This window comes from Leptonychotes weddellii, chromosome 14 (assembly GCF_054177405.1).
Source record: "Leptonychotes weddellii isolate Sample4059 chromosome 14, ASM5417740v2, whole genome shotgun sequence".
NCBI lineage: Eukaryota > Metazoa > Chordata > Mammalia > Carnivora > Phocidae > Leptonychotes > Leptonychotes weddellii.
Window position 1 is genome coordinate 1021979 of NC_138382.1, and position 23655 is coordinate 1045633.

General features: G+C 56.6%; 1 protein-coding gene across 1 annotated transcript in view; it reads left to right on the forward strand.

The window, feature by feature from the left end:
• LOC102741094 (lysine-specific demethylase PHF2) overlaps positions 1-23590 on the forward strand; it is a 51024-nt gene extending 27434 nt beyond the window's left edge. The window contains exons 2-6 of the mRNA XM_081802724.1: positions 2878-2963; positions 8275-8389; positions 18175-18335; positions 19962-20103; positions 22544-23590. Of these exons, the coding sequence (XP_081658850.1) occupies positions 2878-2963; positions 8275-8389; positions 18175-18335; positions 19962-20103; positions 22544-23069 (1030 nt within the window). The 3' untranslated portion in view covers positions 23070-23590. The remainder of the gene's footprint in view (positions 1-2877; positions 2964-8274; positions 8390-18174; positions 18336-19961; positions 20104-22543) is intronic.
• Positions 23591-23655: the final 65 nt, after the last annotated feature.

Below are 23655 nucleotides of genomic sequence, written 5' to 3' on the forward strand. Positions count from 1 at the left end.
GACGCGGGGTGAGAGCAGACGCGGGGTGCAGAGCAGGGCCGGGATGCAGAGCAGACGCGAGGTGCAGAGCAGGGCCGGGGTGCAGAGCAGACGCGGGGTGCAGAGCAGACACAGGGTGTAGAACAGACCCGTGGTGCAGAGCAGACGCGGGGTGCAGAGCAGGGCCGGGTGCAGAGCAGGCCCACAGTGCAGGGTCCTTTCTGTGGAAGGCAGGGGTGTTGGGGGCTGGGAGGGAGGGAGCAGAGGGCTCAGGCAGGTACACCAGCCCGGGGGGTGGGGATTGGGAAGGGGCTGGGTGAGCAGCTACTCCTCCTTGAGGGTGGGGAGGAGCTGGGTGGGGGGTGTTGAGGACACAGGAGGGAGCAGGCTGCTGGTGGGAGGGGACCTCGGGGCTCTGGTGGGGAAGGGGGCTGCTGTGGAGACAGACCAGTGGTGATCTGGCCATTTGCTGTCCTTACTGTGCCTCCCACCTGCAGCGTTACCAGCTCAGCGTGTCTGGTTTGGTGAATTTGCCGGGTGACTGATGGGAGTAATGTGGTTCTAGCTCCCCTTTCTGGGTGGCTAGTGGGGTGGGGCATCTTTCTCTGTAGCCCTGGGCTGTTTGGGGTCTGCCCTGTGCTTTCTTGGAGGAAATGCCCTTCATGCACGGTTCCTGGTGGGAGGGTAGGAACGCTCCCATACTTGCTGTAAATGTTTTCCGAAGCTGGCACTTCAAAGTTGGCTGTCGGATGGGAGTCCTGTTTCAGTCAGTGTTCTCTCTGATTTCCTTTGCAATTCTTTGCTTGTTTAGAAAGTCACTTTGCCTCGTGAGAGCAGATGAATACGCCCTCACAGTCTGCTTCTGATGGCTTTGTCTTTTACATCCGACTCTTCAGACTGCCTGCACTTTGGTTCGGTGTTTGCTCTGAGATGAAGAGTGAACTTCCTATTTTCAAAAGCATGTGTCGGGGGCTTTGTGGGCTCCGGCTCTGCTCCTGGGACCGTGGCACGTGGCAGCCATGGCAGCCGGTGGTCCATCGAGGGGCCTGGAGCTGCGGTGGCGGACCCTGGCCAGGGGACCAGGGCACACAGGGAGGAGGCGCTTGGGGTCCGGGCAAGCGGCTCACCGCGTACGACAGGCGCGTGGTGACCCTCCCATTACTGCAGGGCTGTTGCCGGAAGATTCACGTAGGGGCCCTGATGCTGCCGCAGGCGGAACGAGCGCTCGGCCAGCCTCAGCGAGGACGGGGTCAGTGGTGGGGGACGGGTGTCCCCGTCACGAGGCACGTTCCTTGTCTTTGATTGAGAGAAAATTCACGTAACATAAAACTAACCATCTTAAAGTGAGCACTTCGTTGGCATTTAGTACCTTCACGCTGTTGTGCAAGCATGGCCTCTATCCGGTTCCAGAACATTTTACCCCAGAAGGAGACCCCACACCCGCTCAGCAGTCACTGCCCGCTCCCCTCCCACAGCCCTTGGCACCGGCAGAGGGTCCTCTGTCTGTGCATTTTGCGTGAATGGAATCCTGCAGTATGTGACCTTGTGTGTCTGGGGTCCATCGTGCTGTAGCAGGTGTCGGCCCCTTCCCTGTTGAGGCTGGGGACTGCTCCGTTGCATGGATGCACCAGAGTTGGTTTGTCCACCCGTCAGCTGGTGGACGTTGGGTGGTTTCCGTCTTTTAGTTATCGGGGCTGATGTTGCTGTGAACACTTGTGTGCGGGATTTGTCGGAGGCCCTGCTCTGCATTCTTCGGGGCGCACATGCCCTGAGTGGGATTGCGGGGTCATCGGGTAAGTCTCTGTTTAACTTACTGAGGAGCCGTCAGACTATTTCCATAGAAACTGTCCACTTTTACACATTCTCACCAGCGATGGAAGAGGGCTCTCGTTTCCCTCATCCTGGCCAGCACTTGCAATTTTCCTGGTGGTGTTTTCCTGTAAAAACTGTAGCCATCCTAGCGGGTGTGGGGTGGTATCTCGTTGGTTTGGATGTGCCTTCCAGTGACATCCACACGACTAAGAATGTTGAGCATCTTTCCTGAGCTTGTTGGCTGTTTGTACCTCATCCTGAGAGAAATGTCTGTTCAAGGCCTTTGGCCGTTTAAAAGCTGATTTGTGTGTCTCCCTGTCCTCGAGCTGTGAAGCTCCGTGTGTGTTCCAGACACTGGGCCCTCATCGGAAATGTGACTTGCAAATACTCTCTCCCGTTCTCCATGTTGTCTTTTCACTTTCTTCCTAGTGTCCTTTAGTGAGCAAAGGTTTTGATGATACACAATTTAATTTTTCTTTTGTTGCTTGTGCTTTCGGTGTCCTATCTGGGAATCCATGCCCAAATCCAGGGTCATGAAGATGTGCTCCTGTGTCCTCTTCTTACCGTCTTATAGCCTTAGGCCTTATATTTAGGTGGTTGATCCATTTTTAGTTAATTTTAGTTACATTTTGTATATGATGTGAGGTAGGGATTCGACTTCACTCTTTTGATATCCTGTCGTCCCGGCACTGTGGTAAGGCCCCCTGGGATGGCAGTCCCTCTAGGGGTCAGAGGGCCCGACCCGTAGCTCTAAGCTGCCCGTGGTGACGTGGTGGGGGCAGCCCCCTCCGAGACCCCCTTGGCCCCCTGGCTCTGTGGTGACAGGACAGTGGTGGCTGTCCTGCAGGCGGGCCTGTGGGACGGCCCGTCCCTCTGCGTAGCCTGGTCACGCACAGCAAGGCCTTCCTTGCCCCTCCCTAACCCCCTGCTCACGCCCCCTCCTGTCCTTGGGGGCCGCTGTCCTGGCTCCTGTCCTGTTCCGCCTGTGTGCATGCTGCCCGCCTCCTGAGAGGTGGACAGGAGCTGCCCGGGTCCCACAGGGGAAGGCCCCGGGGACTTGCAACATCTGTGCTTCCTCCGTTTCAGCTGTGTGGGAGTAGAAGAGGAGGAGGCCCCAGACATCGACATATACCACTGCCCGAACTGCGAGAAAACCCACGGGAAGTCTACCCGTAAGTACAGGGCCGTGCTGCCACCCCTGAGCTCCGATCGGCCCTGGCCTGGCCTGCTGGGTGAAATGCCCGGGTACTTGCACCCTGCTGCCTGGGGACCACTGCCGGCCTTGCTTACTGCCCCTATGGACTTGTCACGACAGCCCCACCTGGCTGGCTCCCACCCAGGGGTGCAGCTGAGGCCACTTGGCCTGTGCAGAGGCCCCACTGACTTCCAAAGGCCGGGCAGGGGCCTCACATTCCAGCACCTGCTGGGGCCAGGCCCATCCGGGATGGGGACACCATGCTGCAGCTGTCCAGGAGGCTGCCCAGCCCTGCCCACTGCCCACCGCCACGCAGGGTCTGACAGTGCCCGTGTTGGGGGTCTGCTGTCCCTTCTCTGGTACCGCCTGTAGGGAGAGTCCCTGTCTCAAAGGCCTGCTGGTCCCTTGGGGGCATCCTGTGGGGGCTCCTTGGGAACAGGCTCATCCGGTGTGGCTCCATGGGGGGCTCGTGTCCCTGCTAGGAGGTGAGTTCTGAGGCTGAGCCCATGTAGGGGGTGTGCCCTGGTCTGCAGGTTCCTTGGGAGGGGGGTCTGGCCTGGGGACAAGACAGATGGCGTGGGGGTGTTAATGTGGCCTCTGGTTTCTGTCCTGGGTTGGGGAGCATGGGTGCTCATAAAAGGTGCAGTCTGGACGCTGACCCTGGCTGGGGGGCTGATCACAGCCCTGTCATCCTGAGCCCTGGGTTGGCTGGAGGAGTGCCGGGGGGGCACCAGAGCTGGCCCCAGGCCACCAGGAGGCCTGTCACTCCCCTTCAAAGGGAGCCTCCCTCCCGCTGTCCGTTCACAAGGCTGCTGTGGGGTGAGTCCTGTGGATCCAGTGGGGGTTGAGGGGGGGCAGCAGCACCCCTTTCTGTGGACTGAGGCTGGCCGTGCCCCCGCCACTCGGGAAGCTGGGTGAGGCAGGTGGGGCGTCACCTTTCCTTCTTGCCTCCCTTTGTGCCTGGCCCGTGTACCGTCGTCACTAGATGACAGGGGGGCTGCACTGGTTCAGCTCTCATCCTCGGCTGGAGGGATGTGGGCAGTCAGGGAGGCAGGGAGGCAACCGTGCACACGGTTGTCACACAGTAAAGCACCGCCAAATTCGTGAGACCAGCAGGAAGGCTCTTGGGCTCCTAACTGACCTCGTAGCCCCAGGAGCTGGCAGTGCTGGTGCTCAGGATGAGTCTGCTGTGGTTACCCAAAGAGCACTCTGGTCCCTGCTTGGCAGGAGGTGCACGTGGATGACGGTCACTGTTAACACCTTAGGAGCCACGGGCAAAGCTCAGGGCTGGTGGGGGTCAACAGGTGGGGGCTGGGGTTGCGCCATGTGGCCCCGGGGCAGGGCCAGGGACAGAATGGGACTGGAGCTCGGAGACCCCACCTGTCCCCACAACAGGGCTGAGCGTCCTGAGGGAGGGTGGGACAGCCACTGTGGTCTGGGCTCTTGCATGAATTTGGGCTCAGGTTGGGCTCCAGTGGGGGGCTGAGGTCGGTGTTGACCTCTCCAGTATCTCTGCCCATCCTGGAAGCACCTTTCCCTGACCATGAGCTTGCCCACTGGCGGGGGCACACATGCCTGCTGACTGAGGCCCTGCCCCTGAGCCGGGGTTCCCCGCTGCCTGGTATTGCTGCTCAAAGCCAAGTGCAGGCAACCCATCCTGGTACTTACGGCCAGCCACCCCCAGGGTACGTGGGGACTGCAGCTTGGTGGGAGCCGGCAGCCCCTCCCTGGCTGCGTGTGTGTGTGCACGTGTGCATGTTATGTATGTGTGTGCACAGATGTTTGTGTGTGCATCCACGTGCACAGACACATGCGTGTGCACGAGGAGGGACACGTGTGCGTGAGTGTCCGTGTGTGTAGACACGTGCATGTGAGTGAGAGTGGATGTGTTTGCATGTGATTCCATGTGTATAGACACGTGTGTGCATGAGTGTGGACATGTATTTGTATGTGCGTCCGTGTGTATAGACACGTGTGTGTGTGCTTGTGCATGAGCGTCCATGTGTATAGACACGTGTGTGCGCACAAGTTTGGACACGTGTGTGCACGAGCGTGGACACGTGCATGTGAGTGTGTGCGCGCACAAGTGTGAACACGTGCACGAGCATCTGTGTGTATGGACACGTGTGTGCACGAGCGTGGACACGTGCGCGTGAGTGTGCGTGCGCACAAGTGTGAACACGTGCACGAGCATCTGTGTGTATGGACACGTGTGTGCACGAGCGTGGACACGTGCGTGTGAGTGTGTGTGTGCACAGGTTGATGCTCGTGTGTGTGTGTGCATGTGCACATGTGCTTCATAAATCCTGTGAATTGGGCTTTCCCTGCTGTTACTGGAGGCTGCGTGGCCGTTGTGCAGAGTGTGGGAACTAGCGTTTCCCGCCAGGGCGCGTGCCCAGTCATGCGTCGCTCTGCCCTTGAATTGGGTCTGTGTCGCTGGGACGCGCCGGTCCGTTTGCCGCTTCTTCTCCAGTCAGACGTTGCACGGTGAGGACCTTCATCCTGCCCACGTCCCCAGGGGACCCCCAGGCCCGTGGGCTGCTCTGGGGGCCCTGTGTGGGTCTGTGGTGGGCACGCTGAGGTGAGGACGGGGGCCCACCCGCTCGCCCGATTCACACAGAGTTGGGGCCTGAGGGTCCCCAGGGAACTTGGCGAGGAGTCCCCACTAAGGGGAAGGCTCACAGGCTTGGGCGGCCCTGAGAGCAGTTCTGGCCCCAGCGTGCCTGCTTCGGGGGCGGCCTCCCTGACTGCCCAGGGCTGCATCCCTCCTTCCCGAGGCCCTGTAGCCATGGTGCCCTGAGGGCACCTGTCACCCAACGCCCCAGGCTCCTGCTGGGCCGAGGTCTCCAGGGTGCCTCGTCAGGGACACACAGGCAAGAGGACACTCGGCCTTGGGGCTCAGGGTGTCCTGGGCCCCGGGGAGGGAAGGAGCGCACCAGCCAGGGCTGCACAGGGAACCCCGGGACGCTCACCCTGCCTCCCTTGCGGCTCTGTGTCGGGCTGTTGTCCCAGCCCTGAGCTTTAGCCGCAGTGTCCTTGAGCTGCTCTCGATGCCTCATCCCGAGTGAGGGCCCAGGAAGGCCAGCAGCCGTGGGCAGCGCTGCTTCCCAGGCCCAGCCCCTGGCGGGCACGTGGGTGTGCTGCTGCTTTCTCACACTGCCCTTTACACTCGCGGCCCCGGCCCCCGGCCGCCCTCCAAGACTCAGTTTCCCCACATGATGTCCTGGGCCAGGGCCCTCCTGCTGGGCATCTGCGTCCTCGCGGCCTCTGCACACCTTCCATGGGGAGACCTTGGGAAGTGGGGTGAGGGGCAGATGCAGGGGCTGGCATTGGAGGCCCTTGGGGGGCCCAAGTGGGGTCCTCTGCTGCCCCCTAGACTGCACAGGGATGCCTCTCTCTCTGCTGGTCTCCCTTACCTGTGGTGTCACTCACAGCTACCAGCCTGTGGCCTGGGCTTCCCCTTCTCCTCCTCAAGGCCCTGGACGCGCTGGACCCCTCGTAAGTGGGGGTGCCCCAAGAGCCAGGCTCGCCTCCCACTGAGCAAAGGCAGGGAGGCCCCCCCTGGTGTGGGCAGCCGATTGCCGAGGCCCATGACGCTCCTCTGTGGCCGTGCACAGCTACCCTCCCTCCCCAGGCCCTTCAGGGGGAGCTCCTTGGAGACTCCAGAGGCCCGTGCGTGTGAGGCAGGCCGGGCTCACGTCTTGAGGCAGCTGCAGGCCCAGCAGAAGGGATGATGACATGGAGACTGGTTTCAGAGTCAGGGTGACCTGGGCCATCGTCAGGGTGGTGTCCCCGGTCCCTGCCTTGGCCTTGGGTGCCCCCACCCCCAGCCTGAGCCTGCTGGGCTCCTTGGGGAGCAGGGATGACTCCCAGGCCACCTGTGGCTTTGGCGACCCCCGTGCAGAGCTGGGCTGCTCAGCGGGACTGAGGGGCCAGTGCAGCACCCAGGAGACCCGCCATTCACCACCCGCCCCCCCGTGCCCACTGGTGCCAGGCTGTGCCAGGCTCAGTGGGCTCGGGGGGAGAGCCCGGAGGTCTGGAGCAGGACTGAGCCCTGTGAACAAGGGCCTGCAGCCCAAACAGCCTTGCCAAGAGGAGGGGCCATGCTTGCACAGTGTGCCCCCCAAGAGCTCCTGGGGCAGGTTGGGTGCCACACATCGTTTGCCTCCTGTGGCTCACGAGGAGTCAGGAGGTCAGGACTAGCCCCTCTCTATTGAAGATGCAGCACAGAGATGCCCAGCAACTTGCCCAAGGCCACGCAGTGACAAGGTGGGGGAAAAGAAAGATTTGGGCAGGCACCCGGGCCCTTCTGATCTTCCTTCTGTGCCTGGTGCCACCAGAGGCCCCAGCTTGGAGGCCCCCCTTTGCAGGATCTTGACAGGTTTCGAGAGCGTCCACTCAGACCTGGCTGTGGCAGACCAAGCACGATCGAGATAGTGCGCTGTTGTTGGAGACAGTCTCGGGTCTGTGACGGGACGGGAGGTGGGGAGGGGTGGCAGCCTCCTCCCCGTCCTTGTCTGTGAAGGACAGGCATCGGAGGGCCGACGGGCCATCCCTCACATCCGGTCTCCTCCAGCCTGTTCCAGACCCGCCCGGCAGCCTCCAGGGACAGGTCTCCGGGCCAGTGCTGTCCTCGCTGTCCTCACTCCGAGCCACCAGGGGTTGCCCTGAGCGGGGTGGGGGCCACAAGGAGATCACTTCCCTCCCTTCCTGGGCTTGCGTCCCATGGGGGGGGGGGTGCGTGTATGTGTGGGTGTGCACACACGCGTGTGCTTGTGCACGTGTGTGCAAATATGTCACATCTGGTAGGCGCATGTGCACCCACTTTCGTGTAAAAAGTCCACCGTCGGGAGCCCAGTGTCCTGGGAGCACGCGTGAGGACAGGAGAGTCGGAGGGAGCAGGCAGGATGGTAGTTTGCAGGGGTGGACACACCGGGGAGCGTGAGGTGCGCACGGTAGGGGTGAGGAGGGCAGAAGCTACAGTGGGAAGCGCCAGCCTGCCTGTGCCCCAGCTGTGGGCTGTTGGGGCAGCAGAGGTCCCAGCAGACTGGGTGCCAGTGGAAAGGCCACTAGGCACCCTAGCTTCTGGGTGTGGTCACTGAGCCAGAGGCTTGGCAGGTGCAGGGTGGGGGTGGGTGGGGAGGTCACGGGGTTAGGGAGGCGGGTGGGCCGGGCCCCCAGGGGACCTCGAGGGCTTTGCCTCCAGGGAGGCTTGAGTCAGCAAGGAGTTGATGGCTCCTTGGCTGCCCTCCCAGCTGGGTCCCTGAGCTGCCCCTGTCTCCCCACAGTGAAGAAGAAGAGGGCCTGGCACAAACATGGCCCGGGGCAGACGCCCGACGTGAAGCCCGTGCAGAATGGCAGCCAGCTCTTCATCAAGGAGCTGCGGAGTCGGACCTTCCCCAGGTGGGCGGCAGCGGCCTCATCCTCCTGGGGCTCAGGGGCATGGCCTTCCCGCCAGGGGAGTGGTGCACCCCCCCGAAACCCTAGGCACCTCTGGCTCTGCGGCCGGCCTCTCCCTTCTTAGCACTTGCAGACACAGCTGTTGGGGACCCTCTTCCTCTGGGCGCGTCTAGGTCCCCCACCTGGGGTCGCCCTTTGCACGGAGCCTTCCTGAGGGACAGGCTGCTGTCCTCAGGTTATGTCCAGTCGAGCAGCGGGGCCTGGGGTCCTGCTTAAGACCACCCTCCAGACACGGCAGCCCCGAGCCCCCATGGGCCCGGCCTTTCCTCTGTGCCCCTGGGCCTGGCATGCTGTCCCCGGGTCCCCATCTCAGGGCGCTCCCCGCTCCCACCTGTGTCCTGCGTGAGGGCGGAGGGCTGAGGGCAGGGGCAGGGGCAGGGGCAGGGTCTGTGGGGAACCGCTGCTGAGAAGTAGCACCTGGCACGAGGACCTGTGTTCTTAAAGCTGCTCTGGGCCACGTCGGCCCCTCACGCCTGGAAGACTTTTTTGTTTGTCTGACAACGTCTTTGTTTGCCCTCGACTTTTGAAGAGTAATTCACTGGACACAGAATCCTGCGTGGTGGGGTTTTTCCTTTTAACAGTTCAAATATTTCGCTCCACTGTCTTCTTGCATGCATGATTTCTGATGAGAAATCCAGTGTGACTCTTACCTGTGACCCTGCGTGGAGAAGGTCCTTCCCTCCTCTGGCTTCTTTCTTTCCCCCACTTTCCCTGAGATATAACTCACATACCATACAGTCCACCCATTTGAAGGGTACGATTCGGTGGTCTTTAGTATATTCACAGATGTGGGCACCACAACAGCCAATTTTAGAAAGTTTTCATCACCCCAAAGTTTTTACTTAATATTCTGTTGTGTGGATGGACCACATTTTTTTTATCCATTCATCAGCAGACACATTTGGGTTATTTCTGATTTTTGGCTACTGTGAATATTTCCGCTGTAAACATTCTTGTACAAGATCTTGTTGGACATATGTTTTCATGTTTTTAGGAGTAGCTCTGTATTCAGTTGTCTGAGGAACTGCCAGACCGTTTTCCAAAGTGGTTACACCGCTTTCTGATCCCACCAGCAGAGCATGAGGGTTCCAGTTTCTCATCGCCCTTACCGGCACTTGTAATAACCTGGCGCTTTGATTCTAACCATCCTTGTAGGTGTGAGGTGTTCCCTCACTCTGGTTTGATCCGCATTTCCCTAATGATGAGTGATGTTGAGCATCTTTTCATGTGCGTGCTGGTCGTTCATATGTCTTCCTTGGAGAAATGTCAGTTCAGACCCTTTGCCTATTTTTAATTTTTTGTGTCTTTTTATTATTTAGTCATAAGAATTCTTTCCATATTTTAGAAGTCTCTTAACAGACATATGATTTGTGAATACTTTACCCTGTTTTGTAGACTTTTCACTTTCTCGGTTGTGTTCTTTGAAGCGCAAATGTTCGCCATTTTGATGGAGTCCAGTTTATCCATTTTTTATTTTGTTATTTGTGTTTTTGTTGTCATAGCTGAGGATCTTTTGCCAAGTCTAAACCCAACGTCATGAAGATTTATCCCTATGTTTTCTTCTAAGAGTTTTATAGTTTTTAGGTCTTACAGTTTGGTCTTTGATACATTTTGAGTTAATTTCTTCAAGTGTGAGGTAAGGATCTAAATTTTTTTGAGTTAATTTCTTCGTATAGTGTGAGGTAAGGATCTTTTTTTTTTGCATGTGGCTCTCCATTTGTCCCTGCACCATTTGTAAAAAGATAGTTCTTGGGGCGCCTGGGTGGCTCAGTCGGTTAAGCATCTGCCTTTGGCTCAGGTCATGATCCCAGATCCTGGGATTGAGCCCTGCATTGGGCTCCTGCTGAGCGGAGAGCTTGCTTCTCCCTCTCCCACTCCCCCTGCTTGTGTTCCCTCCCTCGCTGTGTCTCTCTCTGTCAAATAAATAAATAAAATCTTAAAAAAAAAAAAAGTTCTTTTTCTATTAAATTGCCTTGGCCCTTAGCTATAAGTGTATGCATTTATTTCTGTACACTCAGTTCTGCACCACTAATCTCTGTTTACCCTTAGGCCAGTCTCACACTGTCTGGATTACTGTACTTTGCAGTATGTTTTGAAATGAAGAAGTGTTGAGTCCTCCAACTTTGTTTTTCTTTTTAAAGATCATTTTGGCATTCTGGGTCTGTTGCAATTCCATACAAATTTTAGATTCAGCTTGTTGAGTCTGCAGAGAAGTCAGCTGATAAGGATTATGGTGAATCTGTAGAGCAGGAGAGTCAGAGTATTGCCATCTGAAAAATGCTCAGTCTTCTAACCCATGGACATGGATATTTTGCCATTTATTGAGATCTTTTAAATTTCCATCAACAGTGTTTTATAGTTTTCAGTATAAGTTTTGTACTTCTTTTGTTAAATTTATTCCTAAATTTATTCTTCTTGATGTGTTTTAAATGAAACTGTTTTCTTATTTCATTGCTACTGTACTGAAATACAGTATATTTTTGAATATTATCTTGTATCCTGCAAATTTGATGAGCTAGTTTATTAGTTCTAATAGCTTTTTAGTAATTCCTTACATCTTTCTATATACAGGATTATGTCATCTGCAAATAGGTCATGTTCTTTCTTCCCTTCCAATCTGTGTTACTTTTTTTTTTCTTACGTAATTGCTCTGGCTAGGACTTCTAGTCGACTGTTGAGTAGAAGAGGCTGGGCAGGGGGTGACCAGGGCCCCACTATTCTCAGGGTGCCACATTCAGGGTACGGGTTCAGTACCTGTGGGCCAGGTGGAAGAAGGGAGCCCCCATGTCTTGGCTGCCCTCACCCAACACTTAGAATCAGCCATAGACAGCTGGGGCTGGATGAGAAAGACTGCTGTCCTGTTCCTCCAGGAGGAAATCCCTCTGCCTGGAAGCTGGGGAGCCCTCCCAGGCAGCATTCCTGTGTCCTTGGCTGCAGCCTTCCAGAGGGGAGTCTCCTCATCAAGCCAGGGAGGTGAAGAGAGGAGTGGTCACACACTCTTGCCTTTCCTACCAAGTTTTTGTAGATTTTCTCTACTAGATGTTTCTTCATTTGCTGTTTGCTCTTAGAATCATTTCCAGAGGTTTTGAATGTTTTTCAAAAATAATTTTTACCAGTTTCGCCGGGGTGTGGGTCAGTGGAGCTCTTCACGCTGTTATGGCAGAAGTAGATCTTGCTCATGTGGCCTTTTTCAAGATACTGTCTTTCATTTTTTGCAGTTTGATTATGACATGCCTACGAATAGTTTGGGGTCTTATCCTGCTTGGTGTTGTTTGAGTTTTCTGGATCTGTGGTTCCACGTCTGCCATTATTTTTAGACAATTCTCAGCCATTATTGCTTCAAACATTTCTTCTCCTCTCTCTCTTTCTTTTCTTTCTGGGATTCCCAACATTCATATGTTACTCTTTCTGCAGTTGTTCTCCACTTCTTGGATATCCTATTCCCTGCTTTTTTCATTCTTTTTTTCTCTTTGTGTTTCAGGTTGGGCGGATTTTATTGACTTAACTTCTAGCTCACTGATTCTTTTCTTAGCCATGTCCATCGAAGGCATTCTTCATTTCTGTTACAGTTTTCAATTATTTTTATCATTTACTTTTGGTTCTTAGAGCGTCCACTTCTCTACTTACATTTCCCTTCCATTCTTGCATGTTGTCCACTTTTTCCACTAGCACTCCTAACATATTAATCATAATTTTTTTAAAAGATTTTATTTATTTATTTGACAGAGAGACACAGTGAGAGAGGGAACACAAGCAGGGGGAATGGGAGAGGGAGAAGAAGGCTTCCTGCCGAGCAGGGAGCCTGATGCAGAGCTTGGTCTGACCTGAGCCGAAGGCAGACGCTTAAAAACTGAGCCACCCAGGTGCCCCTTAATCATAATTTTTTAAAAGTTTTATTTTATTTTATTTTTTAAAGATTTTGTTTATTTGAGAGACAGAGAGCGCGCACACATGCGTGAGCGGTGGGGAGGGGCAGAAGAGGGAGAAGCAGGCTCCTCACTGAGCAGGGAGACTGACATGGGGCTTGATCCCAGGACCCTGGGATCATGACCTGAGCTGAAGGCAGATGCCCAACCAACTGAGCCACCCAGGTGCCCCAGTTTTAAAAAATTTCCTGTCTGATAATTCCAAATTCTGTGCTATATCTGAGCTGTGTTCTGATATTTTTTAAACTTTTTATTTATTTTTTAATTGTAGTATAATTAACATATAGTGTAATATTATGTTAGTTTCAGGTGTACAAGATAGTGATTCAACAATTTTTTTAGAAGATTTTATTTATTTGAGAGAGCGAGTGAGCACATGAGCAGGGGGAGGGGCAGAGGGGGAGGCAGAGGGAGAGAGAGAGAATTTCAAGCAGACTCTGTGCTGAGCCCGGAGCTGGACTTGGGGCTTGATCTCATGACCCAGAGATCATGACCTGAGCCAAAATGAAGAGTTGGATGCTTAGCGGACTGAGGCACCCAGGCACCCCGTGATTCAACAATTCTATACATCACTTCAGTGCTCATCAGGATAAGTGTACTCTTGAGCCCCCTCCCCTATTTCCCCCATCCCCCCACTCACCTCCCCTCTTGTGACCATCAGTGTGTTCTCTGTAGTGAAGAGTCTGTTTCTTGATTTGCCTCGCATCTTTTTCCTCCCTATGTTCATTTGTTTTTTTAAAATTCCACATATGAGTGAAATCATATGGTAGTTGTCTTTCTTTGACTTATTTCACTTAGCATAATGCTCTCTAGCTCCATCTATGTCGTTGCAAATGGCAAGATTTCATTTTTTTTTTTTTTAAGATTTTATTTATTTGACAGAGAGACAGCGAGAGAGAGAACACAAGCGAGGGAGTGGGAGAGGGAGAAGCAGGCTTCCCGTGGAGCAGGGAGCTCAATGCAGGGCTCGATCCCAGGACCCTGGGAGCATGACCTGAGCCGATGGCAGACGCTTAACAACTGAGCCACTTGGGTGCCCAAGATTTCATTCTTTTTAATGGCTGAGTATATTCCATTGTGTATGTACACCACATCTTCTATATCCATTCATGTATGGATGGACACTTGGGCTGCTTCCAACTCTGGGCTATTGTGAGTAATGTTGTTATAAACATAGGGGTGCATCTTTTTGAATTAGTGTTTTCATTGTCTTTTGGTGAATACCCAGTAGTGGGATTACTGGATCATATGGTATCTCTATTTCTTATTTTTTAAGGAACCCCCATACTGTTCTCCAGAGTGGCTGCACCAGTTTGCATTCCCACCAGCAGTGCATGAGGGTTCCCGTTTCTCCACATCCTCACCAACACCTGTTATTTCTTGTCTTTTTGATTTTAGCCATTCTGACAGGTGCGGGGTGATTTGCTTTGTTTCTTTATACTATGGATTTCTTGCCTTTTAGCATGCCTTGTGATTTTTTTGTTGAAAGCTGGACGTGATGTATCAAGTCAAATGAACTGAGGTACTTATGCATTTAGAGTGAGGTTTCATGTTGACCTGACTAGGGACTAAGCTGTGTCCACTGTGGCTGTAGGTGCCAGACACATCACTTTCCCGTAGTTACCTTGTTTTTCCCTCCTCCCTGTTTTCTTTGGGCTTCCCTAACAACAGCTTCTTTTTTTTTTTTTTTTAAGATTTTATTTATTTATTTGACAGAGAGATAGAGAGAGAACACAAGTAGGCAGAGGGAGAGGGAGAGGGAGAGGGAGAGGGAGAAGCAGGCTCTCCGCTGAGCAGGGAGCCTGATGCGGGACTCGATCCCAGGACCCTGGGATCATGACCTGAGCCGAAGGCAGTGGCTTAACCGACTGAGCCACCCAGGCGCCCCTTAACAACAACTTCTTAAATGGAATCTGTCTTGCAGCTCTCTGAATTATGCTCAACTGTTATCTGTTATATGGTTTGGGGAGGGGAAGTGTTCTATAATTGAATAGTAAACCTCAGTGCTTCAGTGGGCCTGAGGCTCTGGGCTGTTACCTTTGGAAGCATTTCTTGGCCTTTGCTTTTTCTCTACTTTCCTGAGACAGGAAGCCAGTGGGGGCTGGAGGTGGCCACTGGCCCTTCCCCCTGTCAGATGAGGGCCTGGTTAAGTCAGTTCTCTTGGAAGGTAGACTTTTGTTATGGAGGAGAAACATAGTCGCTTCCCCCCAACCCTACCTGAAGTAGGAGCACATCTTCACCAGGACATCCTGAGGTAAAACCCATGAAAGTCTGGGTCTCCTCTGAGACGGAGCCCCCATGAGTTCTTACCTCTGAAGCTAGTTCGCACTCAACCTGTGCACTTTGTGAAAAAATGCCATTTAAGTATTCCTCCCACTGACCGCCTCCAGCAGCTTCTGCCTCAGGTAAGGTTATCTTGGTTATGATTTTCTGTATTTGCCTGTCGCCCCAGATTTCGGGGGTGGCTGTTTGCCCTATAACCCTAATTCTCTGTGAGTCTAAGAAAATTTGTTGATTTTCAGTTTGTTCAGCCTTTTCTCTTGTGAGGACAGGAGTGACCATTTCCAAGCTCTTTACGTGTTGAAGTCGAAACCAGAAGTCAACTCTAAGTTACTGTAACCCTGTCTAATTAATTGGTTATCTTTTTATTGTTGAGTTGTAACAGTTCTTTACATATTCTGGATACTTGTCACTTATCAGGTACTTTCTCCCATTCTGTGGGTTGCCTTTCCACTTTCTTGATGGTGTCCCTTGAAACACAAATGTTTATAATTTTGATGGGGTCTAATTTATTTTGTTGTTGTTGCTTATGGTTTTGGCTTCTGAGAAACCATTGCCAAATTCAAGGTCATGAAGATTTATGCCTGTGTTTTCTTCTGAACGTCTTTATGGTTCTAGCTTTTATGTTTAGGTCTTCAACTCATTTTGAGTTAATTTGTGTATGTGATGTGAGGTAGGGCTCCCGCTTCATTCTTTTGCATGTGGACATCCAGTTCTCCCATGTGCCATTTGTTGAAATGACTATTTTTTCTCCATTGAGTTGTCTTGGCGCTCTTGATGCGAAGCAGTTGACCGTAGATGTTTGGGTTTATTTCTGGACGCTTGCTTCTGCCCCACTGATCCGTGTGTCTCTTCTCTCTTCTCATGCCAGCACCACACAGTCTTGATTACTGTAGCTTTGGAGTGAATTTTGAAATTGGTAAGTGTCCTCAACTTTGTTCTTCTCTTAAAAAGATTGTTTTGGTCATCTGGGTGCCTTGCGCTTCCATTCAGCACTCCCAGTTCAGCTTGTCAGTCTCTGCAGAGAAGTCTGCGGGTATTTTGATCGGGATTGTGTGAAATCCACAGCACAATTTTTCATTATTTCTCAAGCCCCATTTCTTTCTTCTAGATTCGATTTCCCTCTTGTTGAATTACTATCCTTTAGTGGTTCGGTAAAGGCCTATAGAAATAGTCTCTGTTTTTGAAAATGTTTTCGTTTCATTCTTACTCTTGAATGATTCTAATTTCTCTAAAATGGATCTAAAATTCGAGAGTAAAAGTTATTTTCCTTGAATTCTTTGAGGATAGTATTCTGTTGTCATTTGGCATCTCTTGTTGCTCATGAGATGTCTATTGTCAGTCTAGTGGCTGGTGTTTTGGTCGGTTTGGCTTGACAAAAAATCTGTTTTTTTCTCTGAAAACGTTAAGATTGTCCCCTTGTCCTTGATGTACCACAGATCTGCTACAATGCTCCCAAATGTGCATTTGGTTTTTATTAATTCTACTCAGGACTCAGTCAGTTCTTTTAATTTGAGGAATCATATCTTACCTCAGTTCTGAAAAATGTTCTATTTTCTTTTTTAATGGCACTTCTTCCCCATTCTCTATATTATTTTTCAAATATTTCATCAAATTCACCATTATTTTCAGGCGGCTACCACTGAATGCATCGTTGAGTTTTTAAAATTTTTCAGAGATGATGTTTTTCGTGTCTGGAATTTCTGTTCATGCCTCGTCCACGCTGCCCGCTCTGTTTTCCTCCCTCCCTGCTCTCTGCCCCATCCTCCCCGTTACCTCGTGAATGTGTTCAGTGTGTTTGTCTGAAACTCCCTTTCCCAGTTGTCCACTGTCCTCAGTGCTGGGACCTGCGCTCTGGCCCGTGGGTCTGCCGGCATGCCCATGGTCCGCCTGTGCCCGTCAGGCGGGGCCTTCAGAGCGCGTGGTTTCCCACAGCAGCCAACCCCCGCAGGACCGTTCTGTGTTTGCCTTTGCTGGGTCCTTACCTGATGCATGGGGCTGTGTGAGGCCAGGGGATTCGGGTTTGTCCGGCGCCTCCCACAGCTGACTCTGCCCTGGCCCCACGGCCCTGCGGCTGCCCCAGCCGCTGCTCACTGCACTCCTCCTCCTGGCTCATGTGCCGCTTGTGCCTGGTCCGCGCCCAATGCTCTGTCACCCCGCGCTCCAGCCCCAGGGGGTTGCCTCGATCCTCGCCTTCCCTGGCCTCTTGGCGGACCGTGGCCCTGTAGCCCCTTCTCCTTGGAGCTGCGACACCTCCGTCTGCCTGGCCTCCTCTCCTGCTGACCGCTCTCCCTGGGAGTTTGGTCCCTGCTGTCTCTCTGCCCTCAGAGTTCACGTCCGCCCCCCTGGCCTCCCGGACTGCCCCGTGCTCAGCCTCCTTCTGCAGCCTCTGGTCCTCTGAGCTCCAGACCTGTCTGTCCCACCGGTGCCTCTCTTGGCAAGTCTGACACTTGCCTCAGCCCACGTCCATGCAGCTCAGCTCTGGGCTGCCGCCTGCACACGCCTGCTTTCCTCCAGCCCTCAGACCATGGCCCCGGCCCCTGGGTCACGCGGCCACCCCCGTTCTTCACACTCGCCCTCACTGCCGCCCCCTGGCCCGGGCAGCACGTGCCGAGCCTCCTCCTCCACAGTCGTGGTGCCCCCCCTGCTCCTGCTGCAGGCCCCCGTCCGTCCGCACAGCAACCGGACTGACCTCCAGCTGTGGTCGCCCTGCGCACGCTGTCCCGTGGCTCCCCGTGCTCTTGGCTTGAGGCAGAAGCCCTCTAGCAGGCAGACAGGCCCCCAGCCGCCTGGCATCTCGCCCCTGCTCACCCTGGCCACATTCTCCCCACTCCAGGGCCTGTGCCTCTCCCTGCTGCCCCTGCAGGCCTGGATGGGCTGCTCTGACGCGGACTCCTGCCACCACCCCCCAGCCCCAGCTCTGCTCTCAGCTGTGGGCTTACAGCCTTGCCTGCCCCTCTGATGACAGTCTGTCTCCAGTGTCACCACCGGTGCTGTTCCAGCTGGGTCCCCAAGGACCCTGGCCCCCCCGGCAGGGCCCAGCCCACAGCTGCCCCTGGGGCCTGTGCTCAGCTTGTCTCGGGGGTGGGTTCTCCCTGAAGAGGGGTTTGTCTCCCTCTGCCGTGTCCTCAGGCCTGACCCCAGCCCAATGCAGGGTGTGATATCAAGCACTAGGGAGGAGTCTCGTGGAGTGGAGGGTGGGCAGGTAGAGCAGGGGAGGAGGGGGAGAGAGCTTGCTCACACTTGTGCCTTTCTCTGCCATGGTGGGAGGGCTGGTTTCGGGGTGTCCCCATCCTGGGCCTCCTGGACCTTGAGGTCCCTGTCTGTGCCCTGTGGCTGCCCCGGGAGCCCTGGGCATGTGGGGGGCGGGGCGTGGGCAAGCCCTCCTCCCAGGATGTGGGAGGCGTGTGGCAGGAACCGGGGCTGCGTGTCCCTGGCCCCGAGGCCACAGCCAGGCCTGTCCCAGAGCTGCAGGGCGGGGGCGCTGGCCGGCATGACCCCCCACCCCCACTTTTTCCACAGCGCGGAAGACGTGGTGGTCCGCGTGCCGGGCAGCCAGCTCACGCTGGGCTACATGGAGGAGCACGGCTTCGCTGAGCCCATTCTCGTCCCCAAGAAAGATGGGCTGGGCCTGGCGGTCCCGGCCCCCACCTTCTATGTCAGCGACGTCGAGAACTATGTGGGTGAGTGGCCTGCTCGCCGAAGGCCCGGCTGGTCCCCATACCACGTGCTCCCTTCAGGAATTAGACCCCCTGTCCCACTAAATGGCATGTGACCCTGGCCACCCCGCCTCAGTTATTCTGGCTGCAAAATGGGGGCTGTCTTGGGGACCCTTTCATTCTGCCGGCTGTGAGGGGCCCCTTCCTCTGAGGTTTGTGCTGTGTCCCCCTCGGCCCCTCCCGGGCCAGCCTGGGGCCTGGCCTCCCTTGTCCGCCCCGGGACCCTTCCTCTCTGGATCCCTCCAGTTCCAGCTGATGCTGTCCTGCCCAGGCTGCCTCGTGTCCCCTGGCCGCTTCCAGCACTGTGGACGCCCTTGTCGGGGCAGCTCCGGGTGGAGGGCATCGTCTGTGAGGCCGTCTCCCCCCAGCAGTGATGGGCCCAGCTCTGGGGCCCTCATGGTGGCTGGGGCTCGGGGCGTTCACGGGGATGGCTGGGTGGCCAGTGCAGGAGGAGGGAAGACCCTGAGAATGCCCGGGGCCCCCGTGGCAGGGAGAGCGAAGTGCCCAGCGTCTGGGCCAGGCCGCACCCCTGGACTGACAGCTGGACTCGAGGGCCTGCCTGCCAGGCACTGCCCACCTGGGAGCCAGTGTCTTCCTGCCGATGGCTCTGACAGACGACGTGAGAACACCATTAAGGCCAGGCCTGCGCTCGGCAGCACTCACGGAGCTGATTATTCACACCAGAACCCTGCCTCAGTTACCCCAGGGGCCCGGCACGTGCCTTCCGGGCGGGCCATGTGAATCACACACCGAATTTGGTGTTTATGCCCATCGGCCTCTCCTCTCTCCCGAGGTTGTTGGAGGACCGGGGTTGTTGGTCCTAGAACCTCCCACACGGGGTATGTGGCCCCCAGTGTGTCCCGTAACTTGCTCCTGTGTCCCCAGTGGTTCCCGCACCGCCTGGGCAGACGCTCAGATTTGCAGTCGGGTGGACAGCGGGACTCCTTCGGGGGTGCGGGCGGTGGCACTCCCGTCTGAGGGCCCCGGAGCCTGGCCACCCGCCTCGTCTCTGTGTCCACAGCTGGGGTCTGCACGGCCCCGGCGGACCGTCGGGAAGGACGAGGCCGTGAGTTCTGTGCGTCTTTCTCCCACTGCTACTTATGAGTCGGATGGGGCACGCTTGCCCTCGCCAGGTCCTTGGTTATCTGGAACCTCCTGTCACCAGCGATTCTTACCCTGATCTTTTCCTCATCAACTACAGAAAATGCAAGAAAAATGTTTTTCCTTTAACTTATCCATTTTCAGAATAAGCTGGTGCCTTAGAAATGTAGGAGTTTTTTGATTTTTAAAAATTTTAAAACATAAGCATGTCCCAAGCATCATTTGGGTTGTGCTTAGACTACCAACATATTTGTCGTTTGCTTGTCTGAAGTTCAAGGGTGCCTGCGTCCCGTGTTTTCATTCGCCTTCACGGCCACCCTAGCTGACGCCCTAGCATGTCAGCGGCCTCCCGCGCCCCAGGACCCTCCCCATGGCCGAGGGAGCGGGCACGCACGGTGGACGTCAGAGCCCGAGCCTCTGGGTCCAGCCCCGCTTGGCGGCCTCCCCGGCACCTCCTGCCCCACTCACTGCCCCCTGCCCTGCCCGCAGGCCCAGAGCGGAGCGTGGACGTGACAGACGTCGCCAAGCAGAAGGACTGCAAGATGAAGCTGAAGGAGTTTGTGGACTACTACTACAGCACCAACCGCAAGCGGGTTCTCAACCTCACCAGCCTTGAGTTCTCCGACACCAGGTGAGCGCCCGCCAGCCCCGGGGCCGCCGCCCGCCAGCTGCCTGCGAGCCGCCCGCGGCGTTAGCTTGCGGGTTCTCTTCTTACGCATTGTGACAAGTTCAAGCAGAAGATAAGCAGCAAAACGCCGACTCCCCCTCCAGCCGGCCCCCATCCCACTCCCCAGAAGGAGCTCACACTCACGCACTCGTGCAGACAGCCACACCCACGCACGGTGCACACGCTCCCACACGTCCCTCCACACGCACACATCCATACCTGCTGGCCCACGTGCCTGCACACATCACGGGCGCACTCTCGAATTCACACCTTTAGCACCGCAGGGTCGTGCTGTGCGCCTGCTCTCCCCCCCGCCCTGCCCCTTCTCAGCCTGAGCTCCGTGTGCCAGGCCTGCCCAGCTTGCTGCTCTTCTCAGGGCGGAGGGGCCGGCAGATGCGCTGTGGATGATGCACCGTGGCTGTCTGGGGACCGCCTAAGTCCAGGCTTCTGTGTCGTCGGAGGCTGGCCCTGCCCCCAGTCCCTGTGCCCCTGCTCTCCCGGGACCACGGCTCTGCGTGGCCCCACCTTTCCTGCCCCTCTGTCAAATCCCTGCTGCTCTCCGGCTGGCCCCTCATGCACCTTAGGGCCTGAGTTGTTGACAATGGTCTAGTTTAAGCGTGGTTTCACTTTTGGAGGCTTTCCATCTTGCCTACTTCTGAAAAGCTCAGCACATAGCCAAATAGCTCGTGTGCAGAAGGGCGGGTAGGAAAAAGAGTTTCTGGAAGCCTCATGGAGACAGAGAGTACAGAGCTGTTCCAGGAGCCCCGACAGGATGTTGGGCCTGGATGCTGGGTTCTGTGTGAGCTTCCTGACAGCAAAGACACAAAGGGAAATAGGACGGGTTACGGTATCGGGAGAAAGCCGCCTCCTGCGAGTTCACAAGAAGGACGTTCTCCCAGGCGGGTTGTGATGGCGTGTTGCTTTTGTACAGAGTGCACACTCGGGAATGTCGCCATCAGCTTGGTCTGCTGAGCAGCCTGGGGTCTTCACAGAGAGCCGCGGGGTGGCAGAGCTGGGGGGAGCGGGTGCTTTGGCTTGGGGTTTCCCCTTGGGCTTCTCGGGGCCCCCCCTTTGCTGGCAGAAAATGTGTGGTGCCTCTGGTGTCCTCAGGCCCGATCCAAGGAGCACGGGGTCACGCACACTTCCCGCCAGGCCGTCGAGCAGCTGGGGCTCTGGTCTACACCGTCTGAGAGGCAGAGGGAGGCCTCCATGTAATCAGTGTGGTCTGTCCCCGGGGCTGTTGGCTGGGGCTGCAAGGGCTGGGCCTGACCCCACAGGCCATCTGTGGGGATCTCAGGGTGTGTGGCCTCGGGGATCCTGCAGTGACTCACACGTCCCCTGACCCCAGAGGCACCTGCTGTGACAGATGGAGAGTGATGTGCCTGCTGTCTGTTATGTGGACATACATGGTTACCTCTGCACGTCACCCACGTTGGCCCCAGGTGTCTGGGGGCCTTGGGACACCGCCCCTCCACCCTGGGAGAATGCAGGGAGCAGCTGGTCTTGGCGGTAGGAGAACGGGCTGGCTTTGCACCCGAGGAGCCATCAAGCAGGGAAAGAAGGGCATTTGTGGCCGTGTTGGGAAGCCCTGGTGTGTGGTTTGCAGAGGGCCCTGGGGCTGCAGGGCCGGGCCCCTCTCCTGTGGCCGTGGAGGGTCTGGGGCCACCAGGGGCCTGGGCTGGTCGAGGAGGGCACTGGGGAACAGGGAGGGACACCAGCTGGGGACATGCCGGAGAGTTGAAGGTCGCTGAGGTCGGGGTGGCAGGGCTGGGCGTGCGGGCCGTGACGGTCTCGTCCTGCGGGCACGGACTTCGGTGGAGAGCCGTGCGGTTCTGCCCCTCCTGCAGCAGCGAGGACGCCGGGCTGTCCCTGCACGATGGTGATGCAGACCTGTGCGTTTTAGTCAGGATGGTGACATTTCATCGGAGAGGGCACCTTTGCTTTTCCATGTCCACCTTGGAAAGGAGTCCGCTGGCTTGACGGTGACCACCAGCCCCCGTGGCCCGCTCTGGAAAGCAGCTGCTTTTCTCCAAGCGATGCTTGGGAGCGCCTGGGCTGCGTGTGAGACGGGCCATTTGCCGCCTGCTGCACCGTGCCCGGCAGCACCCTTCTGGGCCAGCCCGGACAGTCCCTTCCAGCTCTGCAGCGAAGGGCTGTCCCCGGTTCCCCGTGAGAGACCGGTGTTCGATCCTGGCGCGGCGACGCCCGGCAGCTGGGCTCCTTCTGCCCCCATGAACCTTAGTTTGCTTGTCTGTGGGATGGGGGTGGTGCCACGTGGCCCGGGGTGGACAGATAGGTGAGAGACGCGGCACGCGAGGAGGGACGCGATCTCGGAGCCCCTTCCCGGTCGGGTGGCCTGGCGGATGTCGGGCCACTGGCGCCCCTCCCCCTGCGTCTGCCCCAGGATGTCCAGTTTCGTGGAGCCGCCTGACATCGTCAAGAAGCTGTCGTGGGTGGAGAACTGCTGGCCCGATGACGCACTGCTGGCCAAGCCCAAGGTGACCAAGTACTGCCTTATCTGTGTGAAGGACAGCTACACCGACTTCCACATCGACTCGGGCGGTGCCTCTGCCTGGTACCACGTGCTCAAGGTAAGCACAGCTGCCTCCGTGCGTGAGCCCCGTGGGGCCGGTGCCCGGCTTCTCCAGGAGGGACGTGGTGTCCGGCCCTCGGGAGGCAGAGGGGTGGGGTGCGTGTCGCATGTTTCTGAGGAGGGGGAGGCTCATGAAGCAGTTGGACGTGGCGCACTGGAGTGGAGCCCAGGGCTCAGCAGTGTGCATGCCCAGAGAGAGGAGCGTGGTGCTGGGAGGACTTCCTGGAAGAGGGCCCTGCACAGGAGCAGGGGCAGGGCTGAGGGCTTCTGCCAGGGGGCAGGGAGGGGAGCCGGGGGAGAAGGGAGATGTGAAGACAGACGAACAAGGGGATCGTAAGGAGACTACCAGGGTCTCCCCACACCTGCCCGAGCCCAACATGGGGTGGGCAGCTCGGCTCATGATCCCCGCCCTGGAACCTACAGGGCAGGGCGGGCCAAGCCCCAGGGCTCTCAGGAGCAGAGCTTTCCTGACAGCGGGTCCCAGCTTTGCCGCCCATAGCACACTTGTCCCGGTTCACAGACTACGAATCGCAAAGCCACATGGCCCCATCTTTCAGGGAAAGGACAGTGTTCACGCCAGGACTCCCAGTGTCCGTGGGGTGTGGTGGGCTCTGCCCCCCCCACAGCATGCCGGGTCGTGGCAGGCTCTGCCCCCCAGCGTGCCGGGTCGTGGTGGGCTCTGCCCCCCCCAGCGTGCCGGGTCGGGGCAGACTCTGCCCCCCAGCGTGCCGGGTCATGGCGGACTCTGCCCCCCAGCGTGCCGGGTCGTGGCGGGCTCTGCCCACTCCCAGCGTGCCGGGTCGTGGCAGACTCTGCCCACTCCCAGCGTGCCGGGTCGTGGCGGGCTCTGCCCACTCCCAGCGTGCCGGGTCGTGGCGGGCTCTGCCCACTCCCAGCGTGCCGGGTCGTGGCGGACTCTGCCC